We start from the raw sequence: 15,716 nt of genomic DNA, 5'->3' as shown, positions 1-15,716 counted from the left end.
CCATGTTCTCTGAAAGAGACAAAGCACTGTCTCCCCTAAGAGTGGAGCTGTCCATTAAAGCCAGCAGATCTATAGCTAAATGTGCTTCAATTTTATATTTTGACAAATAGTACTGATTCCCCACCCCTCTTCCCTCGCTGTCCTGGGAACTGAACCCAGGACCTTGTGCATCCCAGGCAAGCACTCTAACACTGAGCTATATAACACTGAGCTTTATCTCCAACCCTTTATTCATGTCTAGGTATGTGTGCCCAAGCCCCCCTTTTTGAAACAAGTCTCACTAAATTGCCCAGGCTGGCCTTGAATTTTACCCTGTAACTCAGACAGGCCTTGAACGTTTTTTGTTTTGGTTTGGTCTTGGTGTTTCGAGACAGGGTTTCTCTGTGTAGCTCTGGCTGTCCTGGAACTCACTCTGTAGACCAGGCTGGCCTCAAACTCAGAAATCCGCCTACCTCTGCCTCCCAAGTGCTGGGATTAGAGGAGTGCGCCACCACTGCGCGGCTGAGCTTTTGATCTTCCTATCTCAATTGGGATTACAAGCCCTTTACCATCAGTCCCTACTAATAAAATAGTAATTGAAATACTTTAAGCGAGACATCTTTATAACCAACCACACAAGCAGTAAGTCTGGAACCCACTGTGTTAGCCATTTCCATAATAAAACCAGCTCAGCCTAGAGCAAACTTGCCTGTCCAACAATGGTGCTAGGGAGAAACCAGAGAAAAGTCAGCCCTTCCAGATGCCCAGGTGTAAAAGACCTGGAACTAATGGCCCACTCAAGCCTGGTTCTGGGGACTGAGAAGGGTACCCTCGTAGGGGAGTGGCAGCATCGGCAGTTCTCCCCACCACGCCCTTCTGGAAGCACAAGCTTGGACCCATAGGGCCAAAGATGCATCTTGTCAAGGGATGCGCCAAACGACAGTAACAAAATGGAGGAGTCCCAGGCTAGCTGGGATGGAGGGTGGGAGACGGTGTTGACCTTAGATAAAGGAAAGGGGCTTTCTGGATGGGCTCCCGTGGTAATCGCCCCACCTTGCCCAGAGCCCGACGTGGCAGGAAGTCGTACTGGGGGCGCGGCTTGGGCAGCGTTGCAAGTGCAGCCGAGGGCGGTGCTGCAGGTGCACCCGAGGGCACTGCCAAGGGTGAGCACCAGGTCCCTGCATCAGCCAGGACACCAGAGCCCAGTCGGGTGCACGGACGGTACGTTCTGGAAGGGAAAGGGCCCCGGGAAGGGGATACAGCATTGAGAAGCTCAGAGGCTTTGGTCTGGTCACCCAGAATGGACTTTATCTGGAGGAGGTGACGTGGTTTCTCGCCTCTGGAAGTGCTGCTTGGATCTCCCGGACTTCACGTCCTCCTGACTAGGTCTGAAAGCGGTGAAAATAGGGGTAGGAAAAAAGGAGAGGGCTGCAACAAGGTCTTCCCCGGTGACCTGAGCTCGAGGGACGAGGGAGGTGCAACGGTGGGGACCCGGACGCAAGGGCTGGTGTGTGTGGGGGGGGTGTCTCCCTAAGCGGAAGGGTGGTATTCCATTTTCTGGGTAGATGGTGAAGATGCACCTGACCGAGTCTGGTGGATCTGAAGATACCAGAGGAAAAGATAGTGCGGGTGGAGGGGAGAATGACAGAACCTTCCAGAAAATGGGAGAGGCTATAGCACTTGCAAATCCTTCCCTGATCTCCGGGGACTCCCGGAAGAAGAGGGAAGGTCTGTGGGCATAGGTGCAGACTTGCCGGGGCACTCCTGACGGCCGCGGGAAGTGGGAACAGCCTGCGAGCTGGCCCTTTAAGGCGGCTCGTAGGCGTGTCAGGAAATGCGCGCAGGGCCCGCCCCGCTCGGTAAGTGGCCCGGGACCCGCGACGCTGAGCCGGAACTTGAATTTGGCTCGTGGCAACCGCAGGGCCTTGCTCCGGTCAGGCCCCTGTCCGTGTCCCTCGAGACGCCTCCCTGAGCCTCGGTGATCTCCCTGCAGCACACCCTCCTTTCGGCTCCGCCGGTGTTTCCGGGGGTTCCCGCAGCCCATGCTTCCCACGCGGTCTGCGTCCAGTTATTTCCTCCTCCGCTCTGTCCTTCCGTCGCTCTCTCGCTTCCTTTCTCCCTGCGACTCACGTGTCCCCTGTCGTCAAGCTGGCCATGGCTGTCAAGGCCCACATCCTTAGTTAGGCCCCTTCTCCCTTCCCTGGGTCTTGTTTCCTGACACCACCTCCCTCCCCCGCCCCGGGAGCGAGCAAGATGAGGAGCGGTGCACCTCGGCAAATCCGGAAGCAGAACTTCATCCAAGAAGGAGGGGACCGATAGGTCATCCCATGTGACAGTTGAAGGCTGCAGCCACAGACCCTAGCCGCTTGAAGCCCTGTAGTCCAGGGACTGCTTCTGGCCGTGAGGTGACCCAGCTCTTCTGCCACCATGAACAGGGCGCCTCTGAAGCGGTCCAGGATCCTGCGCATGGCGCTGACTGGAGCCTCTGCTGTCTCCGAGGAGGCAGAAAGCGGGAACAAGCCATTTCTGCTCCGGGCTCTGCAGATCGCGCTGGTGGTCTCTCTCTACTGGGTCACCTCCATTTCCATGGTATTCCTCAACAAGTACCTGCTGGACAGCCCCTCCCTGCAGCTGGATACCCCCATTTTTGTCACCTTCTACCAATGCCTGGTGACCTCACTGCTGTGCAAGGGCCTCAGCACGCTGGCCACCTGCTGCCCCGGCATGGTAGACTTCCCCACCCTAAACCTGGACCTCAAGGTGGCCCGAAGTGTGCTGCCGCTGTCCGTGGTCTTTATCGGCATGATAACCTTCAATAACCTCTGCCTCAAGTACGTAGGGGTGCCCTTCTACAACGTGGGACGCTCGCTCACCACCGTGTTCAACGTTCTTCTCTCCTACCTGCTGCTCAAACAGACCACTTCCTTCTATGCCCTGCTCACCTGCGGCGTCATCATTGGTGAGTGGGGCTCGGGGGCGTGGGGAGCAGGAATCGTAAAGATCAACACCACATTACTCATTATCTGTCCCAGGTCTTTTGCACCACCAGTCATAGGGAGAGACCTGTAGAGAACAAATAACTACCGTACTGTGACTCAGTAAGTTAGGGATCCAGCCAAGGTGAACATAATAATGTTAGCAGACACTACAGCAAAGCCAGCCAGACACTCAGTTCTAAGCATTTGATCCATGTTAACGTAACGGATCCCCATTACAAGGTACAATATAGCTGCATTTTATGGAGAGAAACCCGAGGTACAGAGACGCTAAGTAGCTGGGATCACACAGGTAATTACTGACGGAGCAGGAATTTGCACATAAGCAGTTACCTCCATAGGTCACACTCTTGACCAACACACCATTGTTCTTCTCAAGAGGTCAAGGGTGAACTCAGGTCATCACAATTGGCACAAGTACCTCTACCCACTGAGCCATTTCAGTGGTCCAGTCAATATGTGTGTGCTTTAAGAGGCTTTAACTACCTTTTCAGATGTGACCATAAGTAATTAATTACTGATAGGAGCTTTGTGCTGATCATTACACCTGTAGCATCCTCTTTATTGTACCCATAAGCTCTCTGAGTGGCGGCATCCCTGTGAAACTGAAGCTCGGAGAGGCTGCGCTCCTTGCCACAGCCCCACAACTAAGAAGCAGATAGTTTGGGACGCAGTCCCCATTGGTCACACTCCCTGGCCTGTGTTTCAAGCCAGTCTGCTTTGCTCCTGCCCCTTGGGAGTTAGCGCAATGCAAACCAATGCTATCACTACAGTCCAAATGTGATTTTAAATGAAAGCCCAGGAACTTTGAAGCATCCAGCCCCTCAGCGGCAGCCGCTATGTCCTGATTCCGCCACCATCTTTTCAGTGGCCGGCAGTCACATGGAGCTAGGGCCTCTTGGCTTGGACTGCATGTGTTAGGGAACATGTTTGCCACTTTGATGAATTTAGTGGCTGCTGGGTTACAGAGACCAGGACATCTTTCCCCTCAGAGTCCTGAATGAACGAAAAGCGACCTACATTTGTACCTGCTCTGGATTTTAGTTTGTCTTGTTTGGCCTACTTAGATGTCCCTGGTGTCTCTGAGGCCCAAGTTGGGTGCTCTAGATGTAGGGGCCAGGCCAACCTGTACTGTCTTCCCTAGAAACATTGCCCTGGTTGGGCAGCTCCTGGATCCAGGGTTAAGGGGTCTGGGCAGAGAGAGGTCAGATAGTGGCAGGATGCCTCCCACTGCCCCCACATACATACCCTAAGAGATCTGGTACTCCTCCCTCCCACTCCATCCTACAAGCTACCGTGGAGTCCCACTTCAGTCCACCAGCCCTGCCAACGTTAGAGGGGATGGGCCTCCTAGTAGGAGAACTTACATGCAGGAAGGTACAGTCTCTGGAGAACCTGAGTCCGGGTCCCCAAAGGGACAAGTAGCTGATAGTGAGGCAGCTGAGCGCCATGGCGGCCTGCCCAAGTGGCACGGGAAAGTGGAGCTCTCTGCTGCCCCCACTACTGGCCCCATCTCTTAGCTCTCCCCTCCCTTCCTCCTATGGAGGAGGACCATCTCCAGCAAGGCCTCCTAGACATGCGGCACTTTGCAAAGCCTGTTGGGCTCACAGCCCCTCCAGGGTCTAGGACCTTGAGAATGGAGTCACTTCTAGACTCTAGTGGTAACCACCAGGAGACACAGGGTGCTCTGACTGCGCAGGGAAACCCACCGTGGGCTCTGCTGAGCCAAGTGCCTGTGAGGCTGGAGGGTCTGGTGCCCTTGTTCTGAAATAGCATCTTGCTATGTTGCCCTCAAGTCCCAGGCAGCTGGGGCTGCAAGAGCACCACCTTGCCTCTCTCCAGCTTCTCGAAGACTTGTACCTTTCTCCTAGCAGTCTCTATCTACTCTCACTCCATCCATTGAGCAGCTATTAGCTTGTGGCCAAGTATTTTCCAGGCCCTGTACTGAGTTTTAGGGTACAAGTTTGAGAAAGGTAGGGTGGGGTCCTTGCTCCTGGTTCGTGAATGATGTTGATGGCAGAAACAATAGTTACACTAGATGCTAAGGGCTGTGGGTATCTAGAGGGAGCATGTGGGATAACCTGAGCAGGCCTAGCTGAAAAGTCATTGCTGGCATGAGACTGCTCCAGTAGTACAGGCTGGGAACACACATTTGAATGTTTCCTGAAGACAGTTGGGAGCCACAGAGGAAATATCCACTGTAGGAAGATTATTTTAGTTGTAAGACAAAGAGTAGTAGATTGGTTAACATAGTAGCAAAAACGTGGCCCCAGTTTTTACAGATGAAGGGAATTGAAACTCAGAGAGGTTAAGTAACTTCTCCCAAGCAGCTCAGCTACAAAAATCACAGAGCAATCAGGGGCCTGATGACTCTGATGCCTGTGCTGGACCTGCTATTCCATGTTGCTGATTCCTGCAGCAGCAGTAAACCTCTGTCTTGTGGGAATGAGGGGTCTAAATAAAGAGACCATAGCATTGCCACAAGTAGGCTTCTACCAGCCGGGGGTGGCAAGGAATGCTGTGTTAACAGCAGGAAGCTGGGAAGAGGCTGAGTACTGGCTGGACGAGGAAGGGATCCCCAGGAGAGGCTGGCTTTGGCCTTGAAGAATGGTGGAGTCCCTGGAAAGATGCAGATACACAGAGCTCTGTGGATATACAGAGAAGTGGGGAGCTAAGAAGGTGGCTTGGGGCCATCATGTGACAGAGGAAGCCGGGCCAGATGCAGGAAGCCCAGTGCTGTGGCCTAGGGAGCCATGTAGGTTCTTTGAGCAGGGGATGACCCAGGAGTGACTGCAAGCAGCATCAGGCCATGAGCAGCTCTGACCTAATGTCCGCACCAAGAGAGCCAGAAGGAAGGCTTAGAGCCCTGTCCCCTTATAGTGTCTGCTAAGTTCTGCCTGGGGGAATGTGGAGGATATTGGTGAAATTTAGGGAAGTTATGGTCCCCCACCCCCGCTTTGCTCCCTTTATCTGTAGGGCATTTCTGTGCCCACTTTAGCCCATATAGCTCCCAAATAAAACACACAGAAACCTAGTATTTTTTTTTTTAGATTTATTTATTATATGTAAGTACACTGTAGCTGTCTTCAGACACAACAGAAGAAGGTGCCAGATCTCGTTACGGATGGTTGTTAGCCACCATGTGGTTGCTGGGATTTGAACTCTGGACCTTTGGAAGAGCAGTCGAGTGCTCTTACCCACTGAGCCATCTCACCAGCCCGAAACCTAGTATTTTTATTAACAAACTTCTGGCACTCTGCTGGGCATGTTCTGAGCTGTTCTAACCCTCTAAGCTGCTAATGCCCAGATAGATGCCTCAATGCTTGCCATCTGAGTCTTTCTCTGGCTTGCTCTGCTCCATGTGTGACCTCACGGTGAATCCTCCTGGTGTCCCCACATAGCCTCTCCACACTTTTTCCTCTCTTCCTGCTCCCCTCTCTCTACCAGGGACCCTCTCACTGGGACCCAATGTCCCATCTGTACTGTCCTCTCCCACCCAGTCATAGGCTGACTGAATCTTTATTAACCCATCAGAGATGATGGAAAGACAGTTTTTACATAACACTGAGGATGGAGATGCTTGACCCTCGAGATGCTTGCCTGTAGCCTGTACTGTAGCCAGATGTCTGGGCCCCAAAATCAGCAGGTGAATACACAGTACACAGGACTGACCCCCAACAGAGGGGAACACAGGTTCTCATTCTGGACTCCACTCCCTTGGCCCCTGTATAGTGCAGAGGTCAGACTTTGTATATGTTGATGATTAGGTAAGGGCCACGGAACAGTCAGAACTGTGGTGTCAGAATCCTGTCCCTCTCCCTCCTGTCCTCATCCCTCCTTACCTTGTCACTCTTCTGTCTGTTGCAGGTGGTTTCTGGCTAGGTATAGACCAAGAAGGAGCTGAGGGCACCTTGTCCCTGACAGGCACCATCTTCGGGGTGCTGGCCAGCCTCTGCGTCTCCCTCAATGCCATCTATACCAAGAAGGTGCTCCCTGCAGTAGACCACAGTATCTGGCGCCTAACCTTCTATAACAATGTCAATGCCTGCGTGCTCTTCTTGCCCCTGATGATAGTGCTGGGCGAGCTCCGTGCCCTCCTGGCCTTCGCTCATCTGAGCAGTGCCCACTTCTGGCTCATGATGACGCTGGGCGGCCTGTTCGGCTTTGCCATCGGCTATGTGACAGGACTGCAGATCAAATTCACCAGTCCCCTGACCCATAACGTGTCAGGCACGGCCAAGGCATGTGCACAGACAGTGCTGGCCGTGCTCTACTACGAAGAGATTAAGAGCTTCCTGTGGTGGACAAGCAACCTGATGGTGCTGGGCGGCTCCTCCGCCTACACCTGGGTCAGGGGCTGGGAGATGCAGAAGACCCAGGAGGACCCCAGCTCCAAAGATGGTGAGAAGAGTGCTATCGGGGTGTGAGCTCCTTCAGGGAGCCAGGGCTGAGCTCGGGTGGGGCCTGCCCAGCACGGAAGGCTTCCCATAGCGCCTACTGGGTATGGCCCTGAGCAATAATGTTTACATCGTCCTCAGAAGATCATCTAAGAGGAGCCAGGTTCTTTCCTGGTAATGTCAGAAAGCTGCCAAATCTCCTGTCTGCCCCATCTTCTAGTCTTGGGAAAGCCCTACCAGGAGTGGCACCCTTCCTGCCTCCTCCTGGGGCCTGTCTACCTCCATATGGTCTCTGGGGTTGGGGCCAGCTGCACTCTTTGGGGACTGGACTGATGAAGTGATGTCTTACTTTCTACACAAGGGAGATGGGTTGTGACCCTACTATAGCTAGTTGAAGGGAGCTGGGTAACCCCACATCTCTGGGGCCCTGGACAGGTAGCATAATAGCTAGGTGCTCTTAACATCAGTAACATTTCAGACTACCTTTGGAGGCAGTTGGTAGCTGAGCCAAGAGAGAGAGATGTCCATTCTGCCCTCTTCTGTGTGGATGGGTATGACAGACCAACTGTCCATGGGGTGACTGACACCTCCACACTCCATATTTTCAACTTTAGAAAAGGGGGAGCCACAGGTTTTACAGATTAAGTGGAGTGATGAATGCCTCTACAGCCCCTAACCCCGCTTTCCCTGCCTGGCTTCTCTTGGCCCAGAAGGGCCACCATCCTGTTCTCCAACACCTGACCCAGCTATCTCTTTCTGTACTCCCTCCTCCCACCCATCAGCCTCCTTCCCAACACCTCCATCTTCAGGCAGGAAGTGGGGTCCACTCAGCCTCTGTTCCCATCTGCTTGGACCCCCATGATGGTAAGAGTCTCATGCTTATGTTCTCTGAGGCTGGGGCCGAAGGAGCGCACTGATTTTCAGAGTTAGCCCCTCAGGCTCCTGTCACAAAATAGCCTAGGCCGTGTGTCTAAGAACAGTGGAGGTTGGCTTATAACTGTTCTGGGGGCAGCGAAGCCCACATCAAGGTACCCATAGGCCCAGTATTTCTGAGGAAACCCCTGTCTACATCCTCACTTGGTAAAGGCACAGATAATCTCCCTCAGGCCTCTTGTATAGGAGCACTAGCCCTGTGAGGGCTCCACCCCGTGACCTGATCACCCCCAAGGACTCCAACATGAATTTGGGGACAGAAGCACTCAGGCCACGATGCCCAGCACCACACCCTCCTATCCTCAGGGTAGCTGTCACTGTCCTAGTCCCTTCTGTTTGGCCTTTTGTACCCTCATTTCCTTGGCGACATGTGTGATGTCTTTGTCTCTTTTGTGAGAAGATGGGGAAACCATGTCCAGCCTCTGCTTTCTACTTCCCACGGGTTCTAATGAAGTTGGTGGGGCCTGATGCCCTGAGTTGTATGTGATTTAATAAAATTTTTTTAAAAAAAACAAACAAGATACGGCATGTGTTACAGACTGAGAGACAGGCCCCAGTGGGGGTCTGAAATCTGAGTCTGTGGGGACCCAGCTACAACAAGCAACCATCCTGGTCCTGCAATCTCCTAGGGCAAGGACACTCCAGATATCTACTCTGGGAAGTGAGTGTCCAGAATCCAAGTTCCCATCAGCCCCAGCTGCCACTGCTGCCACTGGCTGTGTGTACACTGAGGCCACCCACCTGTCCTCCTTCTTCACAGCCATTCCTACTGTGGGGTGGGAGCCATCACTGCCCCCCCCCATCTTGCAGATGAGGGCACTGGGGTTCAGAGAGGCTTGTGAGGAAAAGTCAGAGGGAGAGCCTCCTGCAGCTCCTGGATCAGCACCTGTCACACAGCAGATGCACAGAAGAGTGCCTGCTCCCTCAAGGGCATGGAGCGCATGCCCTTTCTCTCAGATGAGGAAGAAGATCAAAGCTATATTAGCCTGCTCACTATATGACCGATACCTGACCAAACTGCCTGGAGGAGGAGGGGCTGTTGTGGCTGCTCCCAGCTTCAGGGGTGTCAGTTCACGGTGGTAGGTCAGATGAATGGGACACCCACGTGTATTGGGTCCTTGAATCAATGCTGACCATTGATTCAGTCACTCCTACCAGAAGAATAGAGTGTGGTTGGGGGCTGGGGGTAATGCCAAGGGCAGAGGGAGCTTTCTAAGATGTGTTGGATGGAAGTTTCTGCTTCCTGTGAGCTATGAGCATTGAGTGGGAAGGCCCCATGGAGGAGGACACCCCCCTAGTCCTTCCCCTTGTCCCAGCAGGGGGAAGTGCAGCCACCTTGCATCCCTCTGCAAGGCCAGCAGAACCACCCAACCCACAACTAGAAAAATTGCAGGTCATCTTAAGCCTCTAAACTGTGGGGAAACAGCATACATCAATAGATTCCTAACACACTAGCCTAGGAAATGGGCTGGATTATTTAAAGGGAACTGGGGTTCCTTATAGAATCGTAGGCTCCAAAAAGCCACTGACAAAGAGCCAGCAACCATAACCTAGTAGCCGGCAGCAGTGAGTGCTCCTAATGGCCGAAGCACCCCATGAAAGTATCTGAGGGGCTGGTGAGATGGCTCAGTGGGTAGGAGCACCCGACTGCTCTTTCCAAGGTCCAGAGTTCAGATCCCAGCGGCCACATGGTGGCTCACAACCATCTATAATGAAATCTGACTCCCTCTTCTGGAGTGTCTGAGGACAGTGACAGTGTACTTACATATAATGAATAAATAAATAAATAAATAAATAAATAAATAAATAAAATCTTAAAAAAAAAAAGTATCTGAACCTCACATCTGGGTGTCTCCAGGTAGATGGGTGTGACTGGCTCAGATGTCACCCAGGCCATGTAATGGGCCTTTTGCCTCACAGGATGCTGGGGCAGCAGCCCAGCAGCCCATCCTGGGATACTGCCTGTAGTGGGCTCTGAGGGCTAAGAAAATGAGACCCAAAAATGGCTAATTTTTTTCCAGTCTTGATCTTTCTTTGTTTAAAGATGCTTTTGCCCTTGAACTTGCCCCAAACCCATTGCTTTGCAGTTGAGGAAAGTGAGACATGGCTTAAAGGAGGTTTCTCAGAGCACACAGCAAATCACTGTCTGCCCAGATCAGATGGGTGAGCCCTTATCCTGACCCAAGTACCTTCCACTGGGTTGCTTTTGTATCACGTCTGAGAATTGAATTTGTATGCTTATGCTTGCGTAAGAAGGACTCTGCCTACTGAATTATCTCCCCATCTTTTATTTATTTAATCAATCACTTTTCTATTAGACACCACTTTAAAATAAAAAATAAAAAAAGCTTAGAGGCACACACCTGTAATCCCAGCACAGGGAAGGCAGAAGTCGGCAGATCCCTTGCTAGCCAGCATAGCCTTATTGCACACCAGGCCCAAGTAAAGAAACATCTCTCAAAAAAAACCCAAAAAACCAAAAAATCAAAAAACAAGCTGGGCAGTGGCGGCGTACACCTTTAATCCCAGCACTCGGGAGGCAGAGGCAGCTGGATATCTGAGTTTAAGGCCAGCCTGGTCTACAGAGTGAGTTCCAGGACAGCCAGGGGCTACACAGAGAAACCCTGTCTTGAAAACAAAAACAAAAACAAAAATTATTGGACGATCCCTAAGGTGGGCTCCTAACCTCCACACGCACGTGTACACACACACAAATGGTAATGATTAGTAAAGTCTGTGGTGTGCTTAGCACATGCCAGGCACTAGTCTAAACACAAAAGTATGTTCATGTCTCCGATTCTGGTTATATCTCCATTTTTACAGAAGAAGGCTCCTCAGTACAGAGAAGTCAGCGTAGCTCACAGCACAGAGCAGACTCCCTCTCTGCCCACTGAGGCTCCTCATGGACACAAAGACAATGTCCAAATCATGGATGGCTGTAGAACTCTGACCCACACCCTTGACAGCCATCATGGCCTAAAGGCAACCACCTCTGCAGTGTTGACCCAGGTCAGTCTCCTCCATGGCTCTACCTCCACCATCAACACTTCCAAGCCGGAAGCTGCAACCTCCTAGCCTGCACACCTCTATTTAGCTTGCTGCCATTGCCTCCTGTTCTACTTGTCCAAGGATGGTCCCTGAAGTCTTCCCTCTGTCTTCCCAGCGGACCTCTCTCCTCCTTTGCCTGCCTTCCAGTTTTTACCAGCTAATGTAGCCACTGTACAACAGTGGCCAACCCCGTTGCCATAGCAAACTGTAACCATGAAATCATCCTCATGCACTCTCATCTGGGTGACAAGCCCAGGACCAGGAAACCCTGTGAAAGGCCCCAAGTCCCAAATCTTAAAAAGAAACCACCACTGGTCTAAACAGCTGCCACCCTAGCTAGTTTGTACTTCTAAGTTTTGAAGGTAGCTGAGACCGAGTTGTAATCTGTCTGGGAAGCTTTCTGCCATGATCTCATGTAATACCTGAGTTCGTCGACTTACAAAGAGAAATGTTGGCTAGGCAGGATATCTCTGCCTATGATGCTAGCACTCTGGAGGAGGAGGCAAGAGGAGAGAACATTTGAGGATAGCTTGGTCTATCTAGCAAGACTCAAAGCAATTTTTGAGTTTTCAGTCTCTGACTAATGACCCAGCTTTAGATCTGTGGTGGGGCAGCACATAGTACCTCGATCATGGTGAGGAAAATCCAAATCCCTCACCTCATAGCTGGAGAGCCAAATGAGAAGGAGGACCCCTGATCACCTAAAGACTCTTCACTTCCCCTTAAGTGTTCTACCTCCATGGTCACCAAGCCTCCAAGTTACAGATGACCTCTGGAGGACATTGAAGATCCATGCCACAACAGAACCAGAGCTCTGCTGTGTTTCCCTGACTGGCAGATGCCATGTAGGAGGAACTGCAGTGGGCAGGTGAGCTTCCTGGAGATGGTCTACTGTTTTGCACAGTTGCAATGGATTTTTATGTCAGAGAGGCACAACCCAGGAGCTTTGTCTCTGGCTCGCCTCTTGCTGCTGGGGTTCCTTCTCAAGTCTGCCACTGCTAATGTCCCTCCTGTGTCTAGCATGGTGTGGATGGACACAGGAATAGACCTACACTGTCTATAGTCTGGTGTGATTGCTTCTTGGGAGACAGCCCACTCTACTGGACAGTTTTCCTACAGATCGCTATGAAGATGAACTTTCTAAGAATAATGCCGTTTGAATGAATTAGTGATTTTACAGAATTTCTGATTTGATTTAAGTGGGTTTAGGAAGTTAAGGTAGTTGATAGGGAAGATTTGGGGGATGGTTTGGGCTGTAATTTGGGAGAATGTTTGGCCAAGAGCTATAATAAAGAGAAGTAAGAGTAAAATGTGCCCCTCTTTGTAGAGTAGTGAGGGCTGCCTAGATTAGAAAAGGAGCAGGGCGAGCCTTCATGAGTCACAGGCACATAGTTGTACTTGTGGAAGAGAAAAAAGGCTTGAGACAAGTCCATGGCTAAAGAAACCATGACAAGAACAAAGTGAGCTTGGCTCCTAAGGGCGGGAGAGTTTCACCTATAGGATGCAGGTTAATGATCAAAGGCCGTAATGGCATCTCGGTGCCCACTGCTAAGATTGAGTTTCTCCGCTTATTATGAAATCTAGTTTTCCTGGGTTTGTAACTATAAGTCTGCTGATGGGTTTTGGTGTACACCTTGAGGACTTAGTGCTGTGCAGCGTGCAGACTGCACAGTCTTGTTTTTCTGTTGTCTTAAGGAGGTAAAAGATCCCTGACCTACAGCTCTCTGCATTTTCTTTACTATGAAAACAACCTAAGAATTGGTAGAAGGTTAACTGTGTTAGATGACTAAAAATTGTTAAGTTAGAATAGCAGGACATCAATCTCCTGTTTTGCAATTGCAAGATGCAGCCTGCCAGTCAAGGGCCGGCTGAGAAAGATGCCTGGCTTGCTTACGCTTTGTTAGTTGTAACAAGATGCAGCCTGCCAGTCAAGGGCCGGCTGAGAAAGATGCCTGGCTTGCTTACGCTTTGTTTGTTAGTTGTAACAAGATGCAGCCTGCCAGTCAAGGGCCGGCTGAGAAAGATGCCTGGCTTGCTTACGCTTTGTTAGTTGTAACAAGTTGCTTAGACATGAATGTAATGGATCCTTGGGAATAATCTGTTTTTCACCTGTAATACGTAAAATGATTAATCGTGTGAGGGGCACATACTGTTTTTTACTTGTATGCATTGTGACCACTCACAGGAAGAAAAATGGAAGGGAACCACTCTGTAATTTTTATACTGTTTGAAAGATTTTGCTGGGGGATATAAGCTGTGAGAGAAAATTAAGTTGTTGGAGCCTTGCTTCATCCACTCTGTGTGTGTGTGTGTGTGTGTGTGTGTGTGTGTGTGTGTGTGTGTGTTTTCACCCTCTCTGCAGGCCCCAGAGAATGACCCCTCAGTACTCACACTGTTGGGGCTAGCCTCTGACACCTGGCCATCACACGGTCGCAGCCTCGATATCCGGGCCATTGTCTCAGCTGTGCCTGTAAGCAAATGTCTTGATATCTCCTAACCTCCCTGCCTAATCTGTAGAGTAGAATGACTCTTCTAAAGGGCAGTAAGGTGATGGGGTCACAGGTCACAGTAGCAGACAAGCCATTAAAGGAAAAGCATTTTTTTCAGATCAAGAGAATGGACTCTGCAGCCTGGATGGAGACCTAGCCTTACTGGGCAGCTCAGTCTCTAAGGGCCACTCTCAGGAAAGCAGATCCATCTAACCCTGTGCTAAAGAGCTAGGAGAGATAGTTATCCCTTCAATGAGATATCAACTCTTTCTTTCCCAGAATTCCTGCCTCCTGGTGCAGTCTGTTACAGGGCCGTAGCTTCATGAGTCTGCCAGCTTTTCTTTAAAAAGAAAAAAGATTTGTGTGTTTATTTTCCTTTTTATGTATGGGTGTTTGCTTGCATGTATGTCTGCATGCCCAGTGCCAGTGGAGGCCAGCAGAGGGTGCTTCATTCCCTGTGACTGGAGTGACTGGAAACTTCCGTGCTAGTGTTGGGAATCAGGCCTGGGGAGCAAGAGCCAGTGCTCTTAACCACTAAGCCATCTGTGGTAGTTTGAATAGATATGGCCTCCATAAACTTGTTTGTTTGAATGCTTGATCATAAGAAGTGGCACTATTAGGAGGTGTGGCCTTGTTGGAGTAGATGTGGCCTTGTTAGAGGAAGTATGACACTGTGGGGGTGGGCTTTGAAGTTTCCTATACTGAAGCTCCACCCAATGTGGAAGACAGTTTCCTCCTGGCTGCCTTCAGATCAACTCTTGGATCCTCCAGCACCACGCCTGCCTGCGTGCAGCTGTGCTCCCACCCGAACCTAGCAATTCATCTGGGAAGCCTGCCAGCACACACCTAGCCTGCAGGGAGAGAGCTGACCCTCTGCCCTCCTCAGAACACCTCTACTTCCTCCCTCCCGATGCCACCTAGTTGGCATAGTCATGAAAACACCATCACGGTCAGCCAGTCACATACGTACGTCTGCGCTGATTGGGGACAGCAGGGAACTGGACAGCTCCAGACTGGAGGGGCCAGCGACCCAGCTTGTGCCCTTTTTTATCATTTGCGATTGTAGCCTTGGCTCAGTCCATTGTGTGTTGCTGCATCAAAATACCTAATTCTGGGCACTATGTGAAGAGAGCAGGATCATGGGCTCCTTGTTCCGATGATTGGAAGATTTAAGCATGACCTCTGGCACGAGTGCTCCTGGTGTGCCACATTACAGGGTCTCACGGGTGTGCACTAAGGAGTGTATGTATGTGAAGGAAGAAGCAAGACTCTGGCAACAGAGTTGAACTAATCCACTCCTGAGACCAGCGCCAGCCCTACCGTGCAGCTCATCGTGACCAGTCACCTCCCATTAGGTCCCATCTCTTACAGATGTCATCCCTTTGTCCAAATCCTCCCACCGGGGAACTACGGATTAACAAACCTTCTCCAAGCAGTAGTCAGAACTTCTAAACTGCTAGAACTTCTCATTTTGCAATCTGTAACTTTATAGTCAGCCTCTCGATCTTGAAAGGAAACTCAGGTTGTAAGATACTGTGTGGGCCGTGTGGAAAGCTTACAGGCTGACTACAGCTCAGGGCACTGTGTGAGGCTTTCTCGGCACTTAAATTCTTTGAAAGCTTTGCACATCTGTGAGAGGTTGAGCACACACAGGACCCGCGGGCAAAGGTCACAGCAGGTCTATGAGTCAGAGGCCATGATGGCCTGTCCTACTTAGTGTGCCCTTCTTTCTTTACCTCCACAAGAGACAAGCTTCCAGAAAGCTTGGGAGCTCTCTGACTGCCTCTACCATTTTTTGCAGCACTAAACAATTCCAGAGTCTGTGTGTGTGTGTGTGTGTGTGTGTGTCTCTGTGTGTGTGTGTGTGTGTGTGT

At 51.0% G+C, this 15,716-nt stretch overlaps 1 protein-coding gene across 2 annotated transcripts; it reads left to right on the top strand.

Annotated features, from left to right (window-relative positions):
* The first annotated feature begins 1,090 nt into the window (after positions 1-1,090).
* Slc35c1 (solute carrier family 35 member C1) lies at positions 1,091-8,821 on the top strand. Of its 2 annotated transcripts, XM_021156415.1 has the most exons (3): positions 1,091-1,200; positions 2,415-2,938; positions 6,843-8,821. In XM_021156415.1, the coding sequence occupies exons 2-3, from the start codon at positions 2,446-2,448 to the stop codon at positions 7,400-7,402; spliced, it is 1,053 nt and encodes a 350-aa protein (XP_021012074.1). In that variant the 5' UTR covers positions 1,091-1,200; positions 2,415-2,445; the 3' UTR covers positions 7,403-8,821. The 2 variants fall into 2 exon arrangements, with proteins under 2 accessions (XP_021012074.1, XP_021012073.1); XM_021156414.2 differs by lacking the exon at positions 1,091-1,200 and having other exon boundaries at positions 1,211-2,938.
* Positions 8,822-15,716: the final 6,895 nt, after the last annotated feature.

The sequence above is a fragment of the Mus caroli genome, chromosome 2 (assembly GCF_900094665.2).
Source record: "Mus caroli chromosome 2, CAROLI_EIJ_v1.1, whole genome shotgun sequence".
Taxonomy (NCBI): Eukaryota; Metazoa; Chordata; class Mammalia; order Rodentia; family Muridae; genus Mus; species Mus caroli.
Note: the sequence above shows the minus strand (reverse complement) of the source record. Positions and strands in the feature narration are given on the sequence as shown.